The sequence below is a fragment of the Conger conger genome, chromosome 18 (genome assembly GCF_963514075.1).
Source record: "Conger conger chromosome 18, fConCon1.1, whole genome shotgun sequence".
Lineage (NCBI taxonomy): Eukaryota > Metazoa > Chordata > Actinopteri > Anguilliformes > Congridae > Conger > Conger conger.
In genome coordinates, this window is record NC_083777.1 from 29,970,446 (window position 1) to 29,989,182 (window position 18,737).

General features: G+C 47.4%; 3 protein-coding genes across 3 annotated transcripts; 1 reads left to right on the forward strand and 2 right to left on the reverse strand.

Annotated features, from left to right (window-relative positions):
* Positions 1-370: 370 nt before the first annotated feature.
* LOC133118449 (phosphatidylinositol 4-kinase type 2-alpha-like) lies at positions 371-8,914 on the reverse strand. Its single transcript, XM_061228473.1, has 9 exons — positions 8,276-8,914; positions 4,420-4,620; positions 3,607-3,738; positions 2,680-2,833; positions 2,471-2,532; positions 1,916-2,015; positions 1,309-1,442; positions 1,068-1,127; positions 371-532 (listed from the first exon to the last, which is right to left on the reverse strand). Exons 1-9 carry the CDS (start codon positions 8,612-8,614, stop codon positions 371-373), a joined length of 1,344 nt encoding a protein of 447 aa, XP_061084457.1. The 5' UTR covers positions 8,615-8,914.
* An 810-nt stretch (positions 8,915-9,724) lies between these two features.
* LOC133118038 (phosphoglycerate mutase 1-like) lies at positions 9,725-15,537 on the forward strand. Its single transcript, XM_061227671.1, has 4 exons — positions 9,725-10,044; positions 11,271-11,545; positions 12,995-13,175; positions 13,938-15,537. Exons 1-4 carry the CDS (start codon positions 9,906-9,908, stop codon positions 14,105-14,107), a joined length of 765 nt encoding a protein of 254 aa, XP_061083655.1. The 5' UTR covers positions 9,725-9,905; the 3' UTR covers positions 14,108-15,537.
* A 912-nt stretch (positions 15,538-16,449) lies between these two features.
* mettl18 (methyltransferase 18, RPL3 N3-histidine) lies at positions 16,450-18,720 on the reverse strand. The gene is made up of 2 exons (XM_061228429.1): positions 18,341-18,720; positions 16,450-17,837 (listed from the first exon to the last, which is right to left on the reverse strand). Exons 1-2 carry the CDS (start codon positions 18,452-18,454, stop codon positions 16,902-16,904), a joined length of 1,050 nt encoding a protein of 349 aa, XP_061084413.1. The 5' UTR covers positions 18,455-18,720; the 3' UTR covers positions 16,450-16,901.
* Between the last annotated feature and the right edge of the window lie 17 nt (positions 18,721-18,737).

Consider the following 18,737-nt stretch of genomic DNA (forward strand, 5'->3'; position numbering starts at 1 on the left):
CTGGGGGGGGATACCTCCAGGAATGTAAACACGGTCCTGTCCGTCACAGGGAAAAAAGCGGTGTGCATTATGGGAAAAGGGGGAGGGGCAGCGACTGGGAGGGTGAAATGGGCAGCCAATCAGAAGCGTGATGGCGGGAGGGGCGGACCCTCTCCGCCCAGCGCCACCAGAGGAGGGGAGAACGGGGGGTGTGAGGTGGTCTGCTCCTCTCGTCTCCCAGCTCCCCCGTTTCGCCGCGTGTTTCTAATCCGGCACTGTCCTGGTCCCCAAAACCTCCCAGTTCAGCTCGTTTCAGTTTGTAGTTTGTACCAGCCCCGCCCCCCGCCCCGGCGGCTCTCCCTCCCCCTCCCCCTCCCCCTCCCCCCCGGCTCTACCACCAGGAGAAGAAGGGCCGGCGGCTCTGGAAGCTCTGGGTGTAGGACTCGCTGTTGGCCCGCTGCGGCGCCCTCGCCGTCTCCACGATCACCGGCGGCAACTGCACCAGCTGCAGCGGAGACTTGGCGTCCCGCAGACAGTGCCCAAGGTTCAGGATCTGCAACGGCCGCAAGGCAACCTCAGCGTTACACAGGAAACGCAGCTCAGACACAATCACCCTCAGCGTTACACAGACACAATCAACCTCAGCGTTACACAGGAAACACAGCTCAGACACAATCACCCTCAGCGTTACACAGACACAATCAACCTCAGCGTTACACAGGAAACACAGCTCAGACACAATCACCCTCAGCGTTACACAGACACTGCGCCAGGTTCAGGATCTGCAATGACAGACACACAGCTTAAGACGCTTAATAATACGCCAGCCAGCCTTTGGCTGTTCATGTAAGGGGAGCTGGCCACGCGACACTGAGGTTCAGTTTGCTATTTATCTGACACTTTTATCCAAAAAAATTAAAAATAAAGATTATGCTTTGAGAATTTCAAACTAAAACCTTTACTTTAAGGCCTCCTCCGAAAGGCCATCTCCTACAGTACAGTGTCCCCATCACTGCACTGGGGCACTGGGGCTTGTTTGGTTCAGAGCGCACACACGCATGATCCACATCACATGTCTCCCTGCTCACCTGCCCTCTCATCACGGAAATCTGTCTGTGGAACTGGCCTCTGTCAAATCCAGGATCTTTCTGAAAGTGGAACACACACACACACACACACACACACACACACACACACACACACACACACACACACACACAGGTGTTTTATTTCCCTTTCTGAAACATTTTTGGTTTCAGAAAGCCTAATCCTCCTGTCACTACCTGTAAGAGTTTTAAGTTTTTAAAATGTCCATAACTGCAGAATGACCTTAAACAGCTCGTAGAGGTCTTCCTCCAGGTCCTTGATGAAGTTGGGGTCTGAGAGTTTGGGCAGGACGAGGTCCCTGATCTCCTGGGAGAAGGGCACTTTGGCCTGAGCCAGCCAGGCCCAATAGAACGGATCTGTGGGTGAAAACAGGAACCATACATTAGCCTACTCGCCCCCGGGTGGCCACATATGAGAGTGAGTGAGGGATAGAGTGACAGAGCAAGGCAATGTAATTTTATCCTGCGTGTGCAAGCATCCTCTATTCTCTGGCTAGATCACATCCACCTCTACCTCATCTTGTAACAGTTCCACAAATGTTTTCGGACATCGCCGATAAGCTTTCGGGTCCCCAGTAACAGTCACATGGCGTCACGACACAGATCATGTTTTAATCACATCACACGGGGGAAAGGTTTGCAGCCGGCCAACCTGCAACCGTTACATTCAGGGATGAGGCTTTTCCTTAATGCCACCACAATGGTGTCTACAGCACACAAGCGTTACACCACCACATTACGGCAGCGTTACGGCAGCGTTACGGCAGCGTTACAGCAGCGTTACAGCGCACACCCTCCCTCTGTACGGCGCTGGGTCCAGGAGTACTCACAGGCTCTCCAGGAGTCGGGGTGCTTGAGGGGGAAGGCGAGGCCGTTATCTATGGCCGCCAGCTTAATGATGGGGTCCTTCACCACCACCCAGTCCGTGTCCTGCCCAAGGAAGAGGAGAGTCAGGATCATCCCGGGAAAACTGGATTATGCAGGAATGTAGATTTATAGGTATTCGGTGTAAATTGCATTACGTTACATCAATGGCATTTGGCTGACGCTCTTATCCAGAGCGACGTACAGTTGATCTGACTAAGCAGGAGACAATCCTCCCCTGGAGCAATGCAGGGTTAAGGGCCTTGCTCAAGGGCCCAACGGCTGTGCGGATCTTATTGTGGCTACACCGGGGGATCAAACCACCGGCCTTGCGTGTCCCAGTCATGTACCTTGACCACTACAACCCCCCCCCCCCCCCCCCCCGTTCCGAGGCTAGACCTGGTCCAATATTAAGCACACTCAAAATTAAAAGGTCGGTCAAATTTAGCTGACGCTAAAAAGGATCTGAAACACTTTCAGCCCTGGCTGCGTGACAACACTAAACGTCGACGCGCACTCACCCGGTTCCCTCCGGCGTCCATTGGACAGTCGTACTTTATCAGCCAGTTGTCATTCCCTCGATCTGCGGCACAGAAACGTGTTCTCAGAATCAAACAAAAAAATCAACATTTTTTTAAAGAGAGCTAAAATGACACCAAGCACCCAGCTTAATCGCAACAATTCTCCTTCAGACTGCCACTTGTCCTCCAAGCCACTAGAGGGAGCTCACCCGTGTTTCTGATGATGTAATCCAGAACCACCAGCCTCTCGAACTGCAGCTGCAGCTGCCGATTGGTGTTCTCGGGTAGAGGCTCCGCCTCGAATCTGCGCAGCCAGAAGTCTGCGTCCTTGTGCCCTTCCACGAACATCTGGAACGATCCCACCTACAGCCAGAGGGAGAAGCTCTAATCTCATAATCTGGTGAAAACACCAAATTTCTCACGTTTGTAGGAAAACGGTACATATCCACTCTTCAGAAAGGACGGTTTTGCACCCATTGATTTAGAAACGGTTTCGTTTGTTTGAATGAGCACTCTATTTTATTTGCGGATACGTTTGATGTTGGTCACTGACGCTGGTCGTAGGATTACTTCACTTTACGGTGCGTTTCTATTTTAGAACCAGGGATTAAAGCCAGAAAATTTTGTGAGCCTGAAAAGTTGTCCAGGAGGAAATGTGTACAATGTATTGCATTAAGTATTATATGAATTTAAAACTGCTCTGTGCCTGAAATCAGGCATGGTGCCTGAGACCTTTAAGCCCTGTAGAACTCATTGTAACTTCTGGAGTAAATCTTGCAGGGAGGGGCACACTAGTTTGTCACCTTATATTTCCACTTTTTCAGAATTTGCACTGGGTGGATCCAATTATCTACCATTTTGCCTTTATTTTGTATTTGAATATTAGAAAGTGTTTTATTCTCAAATTTTGTCAAGATAGTCAATGCTGAACCCAATAAAAGCACTGGCTTAGACAGTGTCACAGCAGCCTCCTCCAGTATCAGGGTGTCCTTTGCAAACTTAGAGAAAAAAATCCACTTGACAGGACAGATGGCTATGAGAGAGCTCCTTTAACCTTTTTACCCTGCGCATCCTGTGTGCTCCCGCCCTGTTGCTGCGGGAAGGGGGTTCGGAGAGGAGCACGTCGGGGGACCTACTTTGGGCGGAAGCCCTATCCGGTGGAAACGCTGGCCCACTTTGGGCACCTTCTCCAGGGCCAGCCTCTTCCCCCGAGACTTCACCCGGTCAATGGCGCTGTAGTTAAACGTGTCACTGGCCAGATAAACAACCTGAGAGAGAATGAGAGAGAGAGAGAGAGAGAGAGAGAGAGAGAGAGAGAGAGAGAGAGAGAGAGAGAGAGAGAATGAGAGAGAGAGAGAAAGAGAGAGAGAGAGGGGGGAAGAGAGAGAGCGGGGATAGTGAAAGAGAGACTTTCACTTTAGGTTATTTTATTTCCCTTTATTTTATCAGCCTTCTCCAAATTTAATATCTTCCTCTATTATTTCAGACCACTGGTGCACTTATTCACTCAATGGCAAACACAGAAGTGAGAGAGAGAGAGAGAGAGAGAGAGAGAGAGAGAGAGAGAGTGTGTGAATGAGTGTGAATGACTGAGTGAGTGACTGAGTGAGTGACTGAGTGAGTGACTGAGTGAGTGACTGAGTGAGTGACTGACTGAGCGACTGACTGAGTGACTGAGTGACTGAGTGAGTGAGTGAGTGAGTGAGTGAGTGAGTGAGAGAGACAAAGTGAGTGAGTGAGTGAGTGAGTGAGTGAGAGAGACAAAGTGAGTGAGTGAGTGAGTGAGTGAGTGAGTGAGTGAGTGAGTGAGTGAGTGAGTGAGTGAGTGAGTGACTGAGTGAGTGACTGAGTGAGTGAGTGAGTGAGTGAGTGAGTGAGGGAGAGTGTGAGAGACAAAGTGAGTGAGTGAACAATGACACCACCATGCCGGACTGGACCCTGGGCCACACCTTGGTTCTGGGAACGATATTGAGCTCCAGCTTCTGGTCCACCAGGCTGGCCCCCGCCTCAGACAGGTAGCCCTGGTTCAGCACCAGGCAGTCCCGGCCGAAGCAGCACGGGCAGCACAGCTTCTGCAGCCACTTGGTCCACTTTGGGTTCAGCTGGCCGTAGGGCTCCTCGTTCTTGGGCTTGAACACCCCGATGATCTTCTGCAAGAAGCACAGGGCGACAGCAAATTACGGCGTTGTGCCGGGGACCGGATTTGATTCGCATGGAGAGAATTTGAGTTGATTTGATTTGACTTCCGTACAGACGGAAACAAGGACAGCTGCTATCGATACTGTCCAGTGAATCTCCGGTGTAGCTACAGGACGAATCCTCGCCAACTGAGCCCCGTCACAAGTGTCCCACGGAGCTGCCTTCTGCTCAAATCAGAGCTTTAAAACACAGCTTTAATTTTCACTTAACATAACTCCACAACAACATGGACAGCAGGAGATCAGGACAGGAAGTCTCTACGGTGAGAGAAATGATGCCGTCTCTTCGCCCTTCAGTCCCAAGAGTCGAGCGTAACCACCGTAACGTCCCAAGAGAGTCATATGCCACTCGCCACCTTATACCGTTTCAACCAATCAAAAATGGTCCAGGGTGTCCTATTAGAACCACTAAATTCTCAACCTTCGCAAAGTTTCTCAACCAAAGCCCGAAACACCCTTGGTATTTGGTGGTGGAACCTCTTGATATCGGGCTCGGGACCGAAAGGGTTAAAGGTCCGTTACGGAGTTCTGCAGCTCGTCCGGCCGAGCTGCCCGGGACCCAGGGGGGCGACATCAAAGAGCAGCCATCGTGGTGGAACAGGGGCATTCTGCGGCGCCCCGGCGGAGCGGAATTGGAGCGGTTTCGAGACTCATTACGTCAATGAGATTAGCATAAGTTCCCCCACATGACCGGCTGTGAAGTGGAGCACCTCGAGTCTGACCGAAACACAGGGCCGCACTGTTACAGGGCCAACCCTCGCGGTCCCGTTCGTCCACAGACTGAGGAGTTCACACGTTTCGCCGGGGCTTGGGGGCTTAAGCGGCCATAAATAAACAACACTGAAGCGCTCTGATAAGATCCAGGGACGGGATAGAAGACATAAGGGGCAGCAGCTTCAGTAGATCAGATTAAAAAAACGAGCAGTCCAGAGGTGGCCAACCCTGGTCCTGGAGAGCCGCAGGGTCTGCTGGTTTTTGTTTTTAATACAACCACCGCTTTAGAACCAAGAACAAGGTGAGGTCCGTTGACTGTGTAACCTGTGTAAGCTGTGTGCTTTATTTAACATGACATAACGACGAGAAAAGGCCATTCAGCCCAGCAATGCTCGCCTTTAACCATCACTAAAGTTGTGCACAACCCAACCCACTTAATTCATCAATTAAGTGCTGAAGAACAAAAATCAGCAGACCCTGCAGCTCTCCAGGACCAGATGTTAGCCAACCGTGGACTAGCAGCTTGTCTCAGGAGTTAGAGATTTACCTGAGTCCGAGGCGGGGTTTGAACCCCAGCCTCTGGGGTTGGGTTGGGTTGTGCACAACTTTAGCTGCAGTTTAAAAGGAGCATTGCTGTGCTGAATGGCCACATCGTTATGTTACGTTTCATGTTATATTATGTTATGTTAAATAAAGGACACAGTTTAAACAGGTTACACAGCTAACAGACCTCACCTTGTTCTTGGGTCTCACGTGGTTGTTGCATCTCGGTGAAAGGTGAATTCAAAAGCGTTACCAGTCAGCTAAAGGCGAACTCGCCCCCAGCCAAGGGCAACAACGTTATTTTGAATTTGAGGGTTACGTCATCGGGGAGCGTTGTCGGGGTAACCCGCTCCGGGCCTTCGCTGCACCTCAAGCAGTGCCTACGGGCGAACTAGCCGAGCTAACCCTGCTACACCTGTACCACGAGCAAGTAGCAGTCTGCTGAAAAGAGTCCCCATAGGCCTGGGAAACAAAGGTGGAGCTCTGGGCGTTGTAACCACAACACAACTCCTACAGGCATGCCTCATAGGCATGTGAGGAGAGCAGCCTACAAACACAAAACCACATCCCCATAACCGCACAAGCTCCAGATGTGTCCGCTGCACACAGAAAAGTAGCCTAAAACCAGCCATCCAGGGACAGAGCTGTGGCCCCTGGTCTAGGCTCTGGGACGCATTCTAGTGAGGGGCTCCGTGACGTTCACGGGACCTGAGAGATTCTGTCCTAGTCCCAATAACCCACGGGGTCGGTGGGCTGCCACTCAGCCGTGAAGGTGGAATCGCAAGGTCCGCGCAGAGGATAAACTTCCTACGCATCCAAAACGTCCCATTCAGCCCAAAAGTTTGATTTGTATTGCACTTTTTGCACAAGTAACAGAAGGGCGGGCGTCTCGGTGGCGCAGCCTGCAGAGCACTGACCGCATGCTCATTGCGAGCCGCGACGTCGGCGGTTCGAATCCGACCGTTCGACATTTGTCGCATGTCTTCCCCTCTCTCTCGCCCCCATTCTTCCTGTCTCTCTATACTATATACTGTCCAATAAAGCTGAAAAAGGCCTAAAAAATATCTTTAAAAAATAAAAAATAAAAGTTACAGAAGGGCAAGCAAGAGGCCTGAACCCCCTATAGCAAGAACACAAGGTAAAAAAATAATAATAATAAAATCCCTCTAATGGGTGATGAGAAAAGAACTCTCCAATGGCAAGAAATAGTGAAAGGAATCTGGCTACAGAGACATCCTCAGCGGTAGAATGGATATAACCGAGATCTAATAATAAATCTATTACAGCCATTAAAATGAGATTACGGTTAAGGTAATGAACTAGCTGGAAAAGCAGGAAGCGGGGGAAGAGGATTTGGAAAGGCGGGGTGAAACAACTGTAACTCCATGATGCGTCAAGGCAAGGACATGAACAAGGTGTGGACATGAAGGAACAGGGCAGGGGGGCAGGGCTGGAGTGGTCAGTGAACTCAGGACTGGAGTGGGGCAGCACCCCCAGGAAAAAGGGTAACCGGTAACCAGAGTAACCCGCAACCATCAAGAGAGTAAGGTACCTGGCATAGTGAAGCCAGATTGCTCATCATCATCAGTACGGAGTGGTGCGTTTCGTTTACATGGCCATTTCCATCTTAGCCCATTCATTTCAGCATTTACAGGGCAAAGGACCCAGAACAGTCGCACACATGTACCCAAATCAGAGTATGCATGGTACTGTAACGTGTAACCTGGCATTACATGTAATATTAAAATAATTTAATTTATTGATGTGCAAGTTATAACCAAGTCAATGGCTTGATCTCCAGCTCACAGTGTGGTTTTCTCTGCGCAAAATACTTTTAAACGAGTGTGATTACAGTTGAAAACGGGTCTGACCAGGAAGAACAAACTGGCTAAATCCCAAAATAACGACTATAAACTATTCGGTTGACAGAACGAATTCCGATGTCTTACAGTAAGCGACAGGATGTTAAGATTTAAAGCGAAAGTGCTTTTCCATTGTTGTTTACAATTCATATTTCCTCCTAAAATCGCTGGCATTAAATAGGTGACATTGCTTAAGCAGATATATTTTAGATTTTCGGGTGTGGAACCTGAATATAATCTCATTTAAACAAATTAACTAACATGATAGCAAGGCCTTAATGTTGCTGCATCATCATGGTCGTTTGGTTGATGTTTCACTTCAACAAGTCGTACTACTGCAGACAAGTAAGAAAACCATTTATCACTTATGCTAAAGAAGGCCGGAAAGCTATGACACATCATAAACCTAATAGCCTACTATATTAACCTCGAAATGCTACTTAGCCTACTAGAAGTAATCCAATGCAACAACAAGAAAAAAGTCTCACCCCATGTGAGTCTTTGACGAAATAGCTGCCACTGGAGCCTTGATAAATTCTTTCAGGGTAGATTCCCTCGTCGATAGCTCGCTCAGCTTTTCGGATGACCTCTCTAAACTCCGGATCTTCGGGGAACTCGTTCTTGTGATGCTCGCGCGGAGAGTTTCCTCTGTCCCGGTCAAGCAGTGGCTGTCGCTCGCGGCTGCATCCAGGGCTGCCAGCCGGGACTCGGACCACGGAGCCCGGCGTCCCTCCATAACTGCCCCGCGGACTTGGGGGCTCGGTAGGGCAGTAGGTAAGATCCGAAGAATCCCGGAGAGGGGAAACTAGGGGGCTAGTTTCGTCCATTCCAGATAAATAGCACAAATGCGTTACTAAAACAGCAGGGGTAATCCACAAGACGAGGTGCAGAGTCTCAAGGCTTGTTTGAGGAGAGAGCTTCAACAAACAGATCAGCTGACGGTCAGCTTCCGGAAAATGCCCCTCCCACCAATCAAAATCATTCACCACTGGGGCACCAATCAGAGCTACCTATAAGAAACGCAATGCCCGCTACAATTGGCTACAAACCAGGGCTCATCCCCTTATGAGGAAACTCCCAAATCTCGGCTGACACGAGCGTTGGTTCCGTCGTTGCTTTAATGCCATTTTATTTTTTAACGCAGAACTCGTTTTTATGTAGAAAACTGGAAATTAATTATTTTAACGTGCATATGAATTCAAAGATTTTATCATTAACAGCTCTTAAATCTAAAATGTGCCGCACTCTCTTTAATGTTTACTTGATTTTACCACCTTTAAACTATTAAAATCATTGATCAGTTAAAGTCAAACTGATTGCATTTCAAAACAATTACTGTCTGGGTTCCTTTCTTTATTAATGTCGTCTGACCATTTAGGCCTATATTAAGTTCGAACCTCCTCTATGCAAAAAACAATAATTATATCGAATAATTTAAATCCTGCCTGAATGGCTCCTATCTTTTTTTTAGAACCGTGTTCCTCTTGTCTCAGTAGCAGTTCATCAGCATTGGCATCCTTCCTCTCTCTTTCCTAATTCCAATTGCTTCAGTACTTCATGCAGTCCAAATTTGTGGCATTTATCCGAGGATCTCTGGCAGTTCTAAGCCTCCTTCCCCGCAGACTAGAATGTTTCAATTGGGTCACCATCAATCAATAAATTGACCAATCAATCAATCAATAAGCTTTGTCATCTATCAAGTCATGACAGAAAATTGCCTTTAACGTGGGTCAGTAAAACTATATAACTTACAACATGTAGTTTGCAACAAACAGAGACATAAAAATGTCCAACACTGGTCTTTAAGGTAAATGAAGGTCACATTGCTTTGCACGGCGCAAGATGGCGCTGATGTGCGGAAAGAAGTGTTCTCGCCTGCAAGACCCTAGCTGCTTTCTCATTGGGTGAAATATTTGAAGGAAGTACTGATACGCAATTCGTGTCAAGTTCAGATCAGTCTTGGTCCAATCACACGGTATCAGATTTCTGTACGTGCCGCTTAGAGTCGGTCTGTATCGGTGAGCGGGTTTGCACAGTCTATGCACGGATTTTGCACGTTTGACTGCTGTTCAGTGTCCACTGCTGACCGTTACGAAACGAGGTTAAAATTGGTTAAGAATGGCCGCGTATAAACTGGTGCTGATCCGTCACGGAGAAAGCTGTTGGAATCAGGAAAACCGTTTCTGCGGCTGGTTTGACGCCGATTTGAGCGAGACTGGAGAACGCGAGGCGAAGAGGGGCGGACAGGCCCTCAAAGGTAGGTTACTGTCTATATTGTTGGTGCAGTAATGGTTATATATATCCAGGTATATTTCCATTCATCCATCCAACAGGACGTTAGGCTACTAGCTAACTGTTGCTGTAAAAATATTAATATGCGTAAACTCAGTGGCGTGGGAGTGTTGCTTGATGTTCATGGAAATGAGCAAACAGATCTCTGCTAGCTAAATATGGACCTTTAACTGCTTTCATCGATTTGGCCGACACATGCGCCACATTGACGGTATATGTAAGTACAAATGCGTCGCAAAACGTGGTGTTGCCTTCGCGGAAAACGTCACGCATCGAGTGGTGGTGGTTGCGATATGATTAACGTTACTGTCATGAAGGATAAAGGTTCTACGGAGGCGTGCCGTTGCAGCCGCGATTTTCGTCTGCTTCGAGAAGACCGTCCCTCCAGCAACAGGGTCCCTACAACTCCGCCCATTTCCTCTGCTCTCCTAATATACTGTCCGTATTTGGTTAATTTTACATTTATTTCTTCAAGCGCATTTTTCCGTATTTCTTTCTTCCCCTTTTGCCCGGAACGTGTGCTAATTTTCCTGCGGATGCAAACGTGCCGCTTTGAACGTACTGCATGACGTTACGCACTGCCTGGATTCTTTATGCCCTCTGTGCGTTACAGAAGTCCGGTTGTATAACCGGGCAATATGTGTTACAGGGCTGTGCAGTTGAAAAATTATATAAATTCACTTCTGGAGACAAATGCACGCTAAACTGAACAAAAAATGTAAGTGAAGCAACCTTGAAAAGTCTTTTATCCAAATTTAGGTGTCTAGTGGTGATCATAGACTGTTCAGATCACTTACTGTAAAACAGATTAACACACTTGAAACATGATATTCCTTTGCTGTGAGAATGAGGGACTAATTGACTGAATTGTAAGTCAGTTTTTCTGAACTGAATACATGTCCAGCACTGCAGCATTCTGAAAAGCAGAGCGCATGTAGGAGTGCGCTGTTATGACATGTCGAGTCATAGTGGCGTGTGTTTGTGTGTGTGTGTGTGTGTGTGTGTGTGTCGACCAAACATACTAAATCGGTAGTTTGGTACCTTATATCTCATAAATAAGTTTAATAAAAATTAGTTTGTGGTATTCTGAACGCTGAACTATGTCCGTCACATAGAAGTAAACAAAAAAAGAAAAAAAATTACGAATAAATGCTGTGGATAATCAGCTGGACTTGTACGCCTTGTCTGCAGAGGCGGGGTATGAGTTTGACGTCTGCTACACCTCGGTGCTGAAGAGGGCGATCCGCACGCTCTGGATCGTGCTGGACGGCATCGACCAGATGTGGCTGCCCGTGCACCGGACCTGGCGGCTGAACGAGCGGCACTACGGTGGCCTGACGGGGCTAAACAAGGCCGAGACGGCCGCCAAGCACGGCGAGGCGCAGGTCAAGATCTGGCGGCGCTCCTACGACACCCCCCCGCCTTCCATGGACCCGGACCACGACTTCTACACCAACATTAGCAAGGTTAGAGGCCTGACCGCCACTTCTACGCCAACATTAGCAAGGTTAGAGGCCTGACCGCCACTTCTACGCCAACATTAGCAAGGTTAGAGCCCTGACCGCCACTTCTACGCCAACATTAGCAAGGTTAGAGTCCTGACCGCCACTTCTACGCCAACATTAGCAAGGTTAGAGCCCTGACCGCCACTTCTACGCCAACATTAGCAAGGTTAGAGTCCTGACCGCCACTTCTACGCCAACATTAGCAAGGTTAGAGCCCTGACCGCCACTTCTACGCCAACATTAGCAAGGTTAGAGCCCTGACCGCCACTTCTACGCCAACATTAGCAAGGTTAGAGCCCTGACCGCCACTTCTACGCCAACATTAGCAAGGTTAGAGCCCTGACCGCCACTTCTACGCCAACATCCCCACCCCCCCCAACAAGGTACAATTCACAAGAAGTATTAGTTTAGTCTACAGCCATGACCGTCAAATATCTTGTTCACATTCACAGTCAGTAGGTATGGTATGTCAGACTAGAGTCTAACTGTGAGGAGATTTTAATGCCTCTGTTTTAATGATCCGAGGGGGAATTTCTGCCGGGTCAGCAACATTCCCTGGAATAGACCCAGTGGACGGGAAAGATCCCCACGCTATCCCAACCGAACCTTAATCACACTGTCCCTGCTCGTTTATCCCTGTCAAAGCATTCATTTTCACATCATGCTTTTGAAAACACCTGTGAAGTATTTTCTACCTACCGCCTGCAGCAAGACCCTTTATGACACTACAGTCTATAACACACTGTGACCTCTGTTCCGTTAATGTGTTGCAAAGGGGGCCAGTGGTGCAAATTTCAAAGGACAGTCCAAAAGATTATTGATTTATAAAGGTGCCCCAAGGCTAGGCAAAAACATCTGATAACACAGGTGTCCTTGCAGTAATGCGACCGTCAGTATCACAGGTGTACACAGGTGTCCTTGCAGTAACGTTGTCCGCAGTATTACAGGTATATTACTACAAGCAGGGGTTGGCTTGAGCAGTCCAGCCTATGTTATGGCATTCATTCAGATCTTCCACTCCATAAATCAAAACTGCTCCAGGGACTTTACCCCTGTTCTCTCTCTCTCTCTCTCTCTCCCCCTCCCTCCCTGCCGCCCTACTTTCAAATGTTCTCATTTGGCATTGGCATTTCTCCCAGGGCATCCTTGCAAAACAGAACATGTTCTCAAAGGATCTCCTTTGGCTAAATAAGGGATTAAAAAAATACTTTCAGAATTTTAACCCACACCCAATCAATAACATGTATGGGATATTAAAGGAAAAACATACTATTTGGAATGAAGTTAGTTGTGTAGTTGCTCTCTGTAATATTTATAAGTACATGTTTCAGTTTTTTTACATTATGAAATATTTATTTGAACTGTTCTATCTTGTACCTGTATTTACCTAAAATCCTGTTTTTGCGGCAGGACCGTCGCTATGGTGACCTAACGGAGGACCAGCTGCCCTCTTGCGAGAGCTTGAAGGACACAATCGCCCGTGCCCTGCCCTTCTGGAATGAGGAGATCGTCCCGCAGATCAAGGAGGGCAAGAGGGTCCTGATCGCTGCCCACGGCAACAGTCTCCGGGGCATCGTCAAGCACCTGGAGGGTACGGGCGATGCCGTCACTAGCTTCGCCGACTCAATATTATTACCGACCAATAACATTACTCATCTCACCCTTTGCCCCGCCCCCACACTTATAGAGCAATTACATTACTCATGGGGTTATGGCTAACGCGCTAGCTGTGTTTCTCTAACAGTCATGTCTAACAATGCTAACAGGTCCTCGTGGGGACATGTCTAACAGTGTTGACACACCAGCTCTGTTCTCCATGTCATCATGGCTAGCATGGCACTAGCTGTGTTCCTGGGGCGACATGGCTCAAGCAGTAAGAGCAGTCGTCTGGCACTCGGAGGTTTGCCGGTTCGATCCCCCGCCTGGGCTGTGTCGAAGTGTCCCTGAGCAAGACACCTAACCCCCAAATTCTCCTGACGAGCTGGTCGGTGTGTGAGTGTGTGTATGAATGGGTGAATGAATCGGCATCGGTGTGAGTGTGTGTATGAACGTAAAAAAAAGAAATATCTGCGTTTCTTGTGGGGACACGCCTAACAATGCTAACACGCTAGCTCTATTCTCCACGTCGTCATGGCTGAGCGTGGCTAACACGCTAGCTGTGTTTCTCGTGGGGACACGCCTAGCAATGCTAACACACTAGCTCTGCTCTCCACATCGTCATGGCTGCGCATGGCTAACACGCTAGCTGTGTTTCTCATGGGGACACGCCTAGCAATGCTAACACACTAGCTCTGCTCTCCGCGTCGTCATGGCTGAGCGTGGCTAACGCGCTAGCCGCCCTGTCGCCCGGCAGGCATGTCGGAGGAGGCCATCATGGAGCTGAACCTGCCCACGGGGATCCCCATCCTGTACGAGCTGGACAAGAACCTGAAGCCCCTGAAGGCCATGCAGTTCCTGGGGGACGAGGAGACGGTGCGCAAGGCCATGGAGGCCGTGGCTGCCCAGGGCAAGGCCAAGAAGTAGAAGGGGGGGGAGGGACCGAGCCAGAGCGGAGGGGCTGGGCGGAGAGGGGGAGGGCCGATGATTGACAGCTCTCGGAGGGCCACACATTCGACATTCCCGTACCTGGTTATACCAGGGTTTTTGGCGGTTAAAGTCCATTTCAATTTCAGTCAATTCAGGAAAAATGTATCCGAAAATGTAATGTCCCATCAGGTTCTGTGTGGATTTTTTCCATTAAATTGATTGAATTTCAGTTTATTTCCTCAATTGACGGAATTGAAATGGAGTTGGAAGTTCCACCTCCCTCCATCTTTCATAGTTATTACAACACACCTGCATGTAGACTGGCAGTATTCTACACTGGTTGTGAATATTGTAATGGGGCTGATTATTTATGACTTGAGATTATACTAACTACACAAAAAATTGATTATGGACCAGGTGATTGACCATAGCCAAAATAAATTCTAGAACATTCCACTGATGTATTAAGTCTGTTGTTTCCGTTTTAGTAGAAAAAAAAAAAACAACATTCTGACTTATTTACAAGGACCATAAACAACCCCGGTTAAAGCAGACTGTTTCCTGTTGGCTCAGTTGAAAAGCAGGCCTGACACTTGCAGACCCGTTTTGTAGTCTCATGGCAACCACCGTTGCCATGGGACCACAGAACGAGGTTTCCCTGCAGCTCTGAGCAGAGTGTAAACGTTCAGAATACCTGAGTAACACCCTACCATCCCTGAACCATGCTTCAGTCCCATGCTGCACGTTTACTGCATTACTCTAGTGTTACAAAATGGCTGCTTTCAATGGTTATTTATTCCACATTCCAGAGTTAAGGGGAAGTTTATAGGAAGCAGATCCGTGGTCATGCCTTCACTCTGTGCTGTGGACATTAGAATCTCTCCCTCCTCCACACTGGCGCCCTCTGCTGGTAGTTTACATGTGTAACATTGCTGTATCTGTGGCACTGTGTCATGCCCCGTTTCCCAAATACAATCGGCAGCATAGTCAGCACCCTCCTGTGTGTGTGTGTGTGTGTGTGTGTGTGTGTGTGTGTGTGTGTGTGTGTGTGTGTGTGTGTGTGTGTGTGTGTGTGTGAGAGAGGAAGAAAGGGAGCAACAGCAAGTGTTTTCTGGAATACACCGGACACTTACTCTTAAGTGAGACTTCAGTTCAGACTGTAGTTACAAGTTGTTTTTCAGCTCATAGTACCTGGTTGTTTCTACTGATGACTTGTTGCAGGCCTGGACTACATGCACATCCTGCATGTGCATGTACATGAAGGTGTGTGTGTGTATGTGTGTGTGTGTATGCTGGTTGGTGAACCCCTGCTTTTCCAGTGTTAGCGTGACTGTGTCAGCAGTGATCTGACTGGGCCCCTCTCTGATTAGGTTATTTTGCGATGCACTGAGACCCTTGTGGAGATGTAATAAATCTGTGTGCAAAAAGCCTTTGTGTCACGCTTTTCTTTAATCTACTGATTCATTTGACATCCATTCCTTTTTAGATAATAACAGTGAAATGTGTGATTCCTGATGGACCGATAACACTAAATCTATATGAATTATATCATTTAGTTTACTTACTGTTGCAAAATAGTTTTAATCACTTACTATTAAAGTCAATGGGACATTTAAGCCTTGAAACTTTGGCAGAGTAATTCTGGAGCTATGTCCTCATTTTAAGAAAATAACTAAGTTTCAGCCTGCATTTAATCAACATGGGCTGGTTTCACAGACACCAATTAAGTTTAGTACTGGATTAAATAGTTTTGTATGGAGAATCTCCATTCAAAATACAATTTAGTCTAGGGGTAGGTTTAATCTTTCTGTGAAACTGGCCTGTGTCCTTACCTTTTTCTCCACAAACTCAGTTTTGGCAAGTCAGCTTTATTTAGTTCTGTACTTGCCAGATTACATTTTTGAACAAAGAACAAAAACAAAAAAATGTTTAGGACAAATGTTCTCAACACGTTTCTCTAAACCAACCTGTAAATCCAGCACCTGTTGTTGGGTGTGTCCTTTCAATGACAGGTGAGCAAGGACTCTACCTGGATTTATTAAGGCATTGTCATTGTGCCACAAAAAATGCTGCCGCTATATATATCCAATACAATAAAAAATCTAATTTGAGCATTAAGGTATATGTAATCATATGTATGCATATGTAAACAAAGTATTTGACTCGCTGTAAGAAGATCTTCAAGGTGCTTTTCCGTGTTCAGTACTTTTCCATATGGTTGCACAAAACAACAAATAGCCTTCTCTCATGGGAAAAGATTACATACATTCAGCTGTTGCTGAATAGTTGGTATCACTCTTGAGGAAACACAAAATGCACAATTTAAGTCAGGAAAGGGCCAAGCTTTGAACAAGCTTTAATTACAAAAGTTTAATTTCAGTGATGGTGCCCTGTTCTCAGAAATAGTGAAATGTCGACTTAAAGGTGCAATAGGTAAGATTTTTGTGTTAAAACATTGTTACAAGACCATTGTAATTCCCTTCCTATCGTAGAAAAAGGCTCACTGACTTCTTGACTCACCCTCTGCCTGTGTTTATAATTCGGGTTTCAAAATATACAGTTGACAACCAAAACATTGTATAACTGTACAACAGTTCAAGCTCATTGGTTGAAAATTGGTTCCAATTGTCACGGTGAATGGCGTTTCAACGTCAGTGCATTTACAGAGAAAGGGGGAGGGATAAACAGTGTTGTGGTATGAAGGTGTTTGTTGCTGCTATTCCTCTCTTGACCATTAGAAATCCCAAATTCCCTATTTCACCTTTAAGTCCAGACGCATAAATCAGTTCAGTCATTGATCAGGCTCCTTGAAGCTCAAGGCCACCACGTGTCTCTGGAGACCTTGCTCCACATCCTTCAGGCACTTCATTTTGAAAACGTCCTTCTGCTCGACGAAATTCTGAAAGAGGTACAGGCCACCTCCGACCCCGAAGTAGTGTGCCTTGGTGGCCAGGTACACGAGGCCACCCTGGTCCAGCAGCCTGCGGAAGACCTCGTGCAGGGCTGGGTAATAGTCCGCGTTGTAGATGGTCTCGGAGGTCATGATGAGGTCATATTTCGGAGGCGGGTCATTGTCGTGTAGCATCTGCGTGAGGAAGGTGGTCCAACTGCCGGAAAAGAACCTGCATCTGTCCAGCTGTGGGTTCTGTGGGGGTCCTGTGGCTCTCATCTTCGATGGCGGGCAGCCATCTTTCTCTCTCTCTTCATCTCCTTTCCCGGCACCACCACCACCATCATCATCGTCATCGTCATCGTCGTCGTCGTCGTCATCTTCGCAGTTCAGCAGCACGTTGGGCAGTGTAAGGCGCTCTATCACCGTGCTGTTGTAGTCCTGAAAGTGCACCTCACGTGCCCCACGCTTGAGAGCCAAAATTCCCAGCAGCCCTGCCCCGCAGCCCAAGTCCAGCACCCTCTTCCCAGAGAACACCTCTCCCTCGACTTCCAGGTGCTCCAGCAGGTCGTAGGTGCACTCCCAAACCTTCAGTCCCCCCTCGTACACGCCGGAGATGAGGTCCGTGTTCTGGGCGGCGGTCCGGGACAGGATGTCCTCGCCGTCGAACAGCTCAGACACGGTCCGCTCAAAGACGGACTCGTTGAGGAAATGTATCGGCGGTAGAGTGCCCAGCGTGAACGTTTCGCACACGGCGTCCTCCAGGAGCGACTGACAGTCGCGGGGAGGCGTGTGTTCTTTTGCCTCTTTGTCTTTTTCAGGGTAAACTTTCTCTTTCTGAAAGATAATATGAAGAAACATTCGTCATGAATGGTATTCATCACACAGGCATCCCTTACATACCAATAGAGCCATTTATTAAATACGTGTTTAATGTAGCTAATACATTAAATGGAGCTATTTGGAGAAAATACTATCAGAAATCTTCCATTGTGACAAAAAAATTACAAAGCAATAATGTTAAATATAATAATAATAAATAATAAAATAGAGAATAGCCTTTTACCAGGTATATGTTAGAAGACTATTATTGTACACTATGTAACACGACCGGCATGCTATGCAATTTCACTATGGGACAATTCCAGCTAGTAATGTGTTATGTGTACTGTGAGTATGTGCTGAGATTTCTTACGGGACCAAAATGAAGTAAAAGTATCCCATAATAAATAACTTGCTAGCGAGCAAGCAGCTTGACAAGTCTTCAATTCCACGTGGCTCGCTTGCTAGCTAGTAGATAAGTTAGCTACATAACGCTACAAGGTTAGCTAGCTACGTACAGTGTCGGTCAAATCCATTCGTTTCGCTTCAAGGCCCTGGTCCGTCTCAGTTCTATCTTGGTGGACGACTTCATCCGTTTTTATTTGCAGATCGAAGTTGAAGCTAAAAGCCATTCTAATGATAAGTACACAGCACCTTTAGATTGAAACATATGGCATTGCACGAACACTTCCTCGCGAGGCGTCAGTGGAAAAAATAAACTTCATTCCCCACAAGCCTTTGCTAATTTTTTTTTTTACATTTTGTTCCTTCACGGTCATCGTTTTCTTATCTTCTGCGCATTTTATTACAGTTTATGGAAGCATAGTTACAGTTTGTTTTCAATGGTTTCCATTTGTTGCAAGTCGATATGCGGACAATTATTGTCACTAGTTTCCAGTCTCCGGAAGTAAAGCG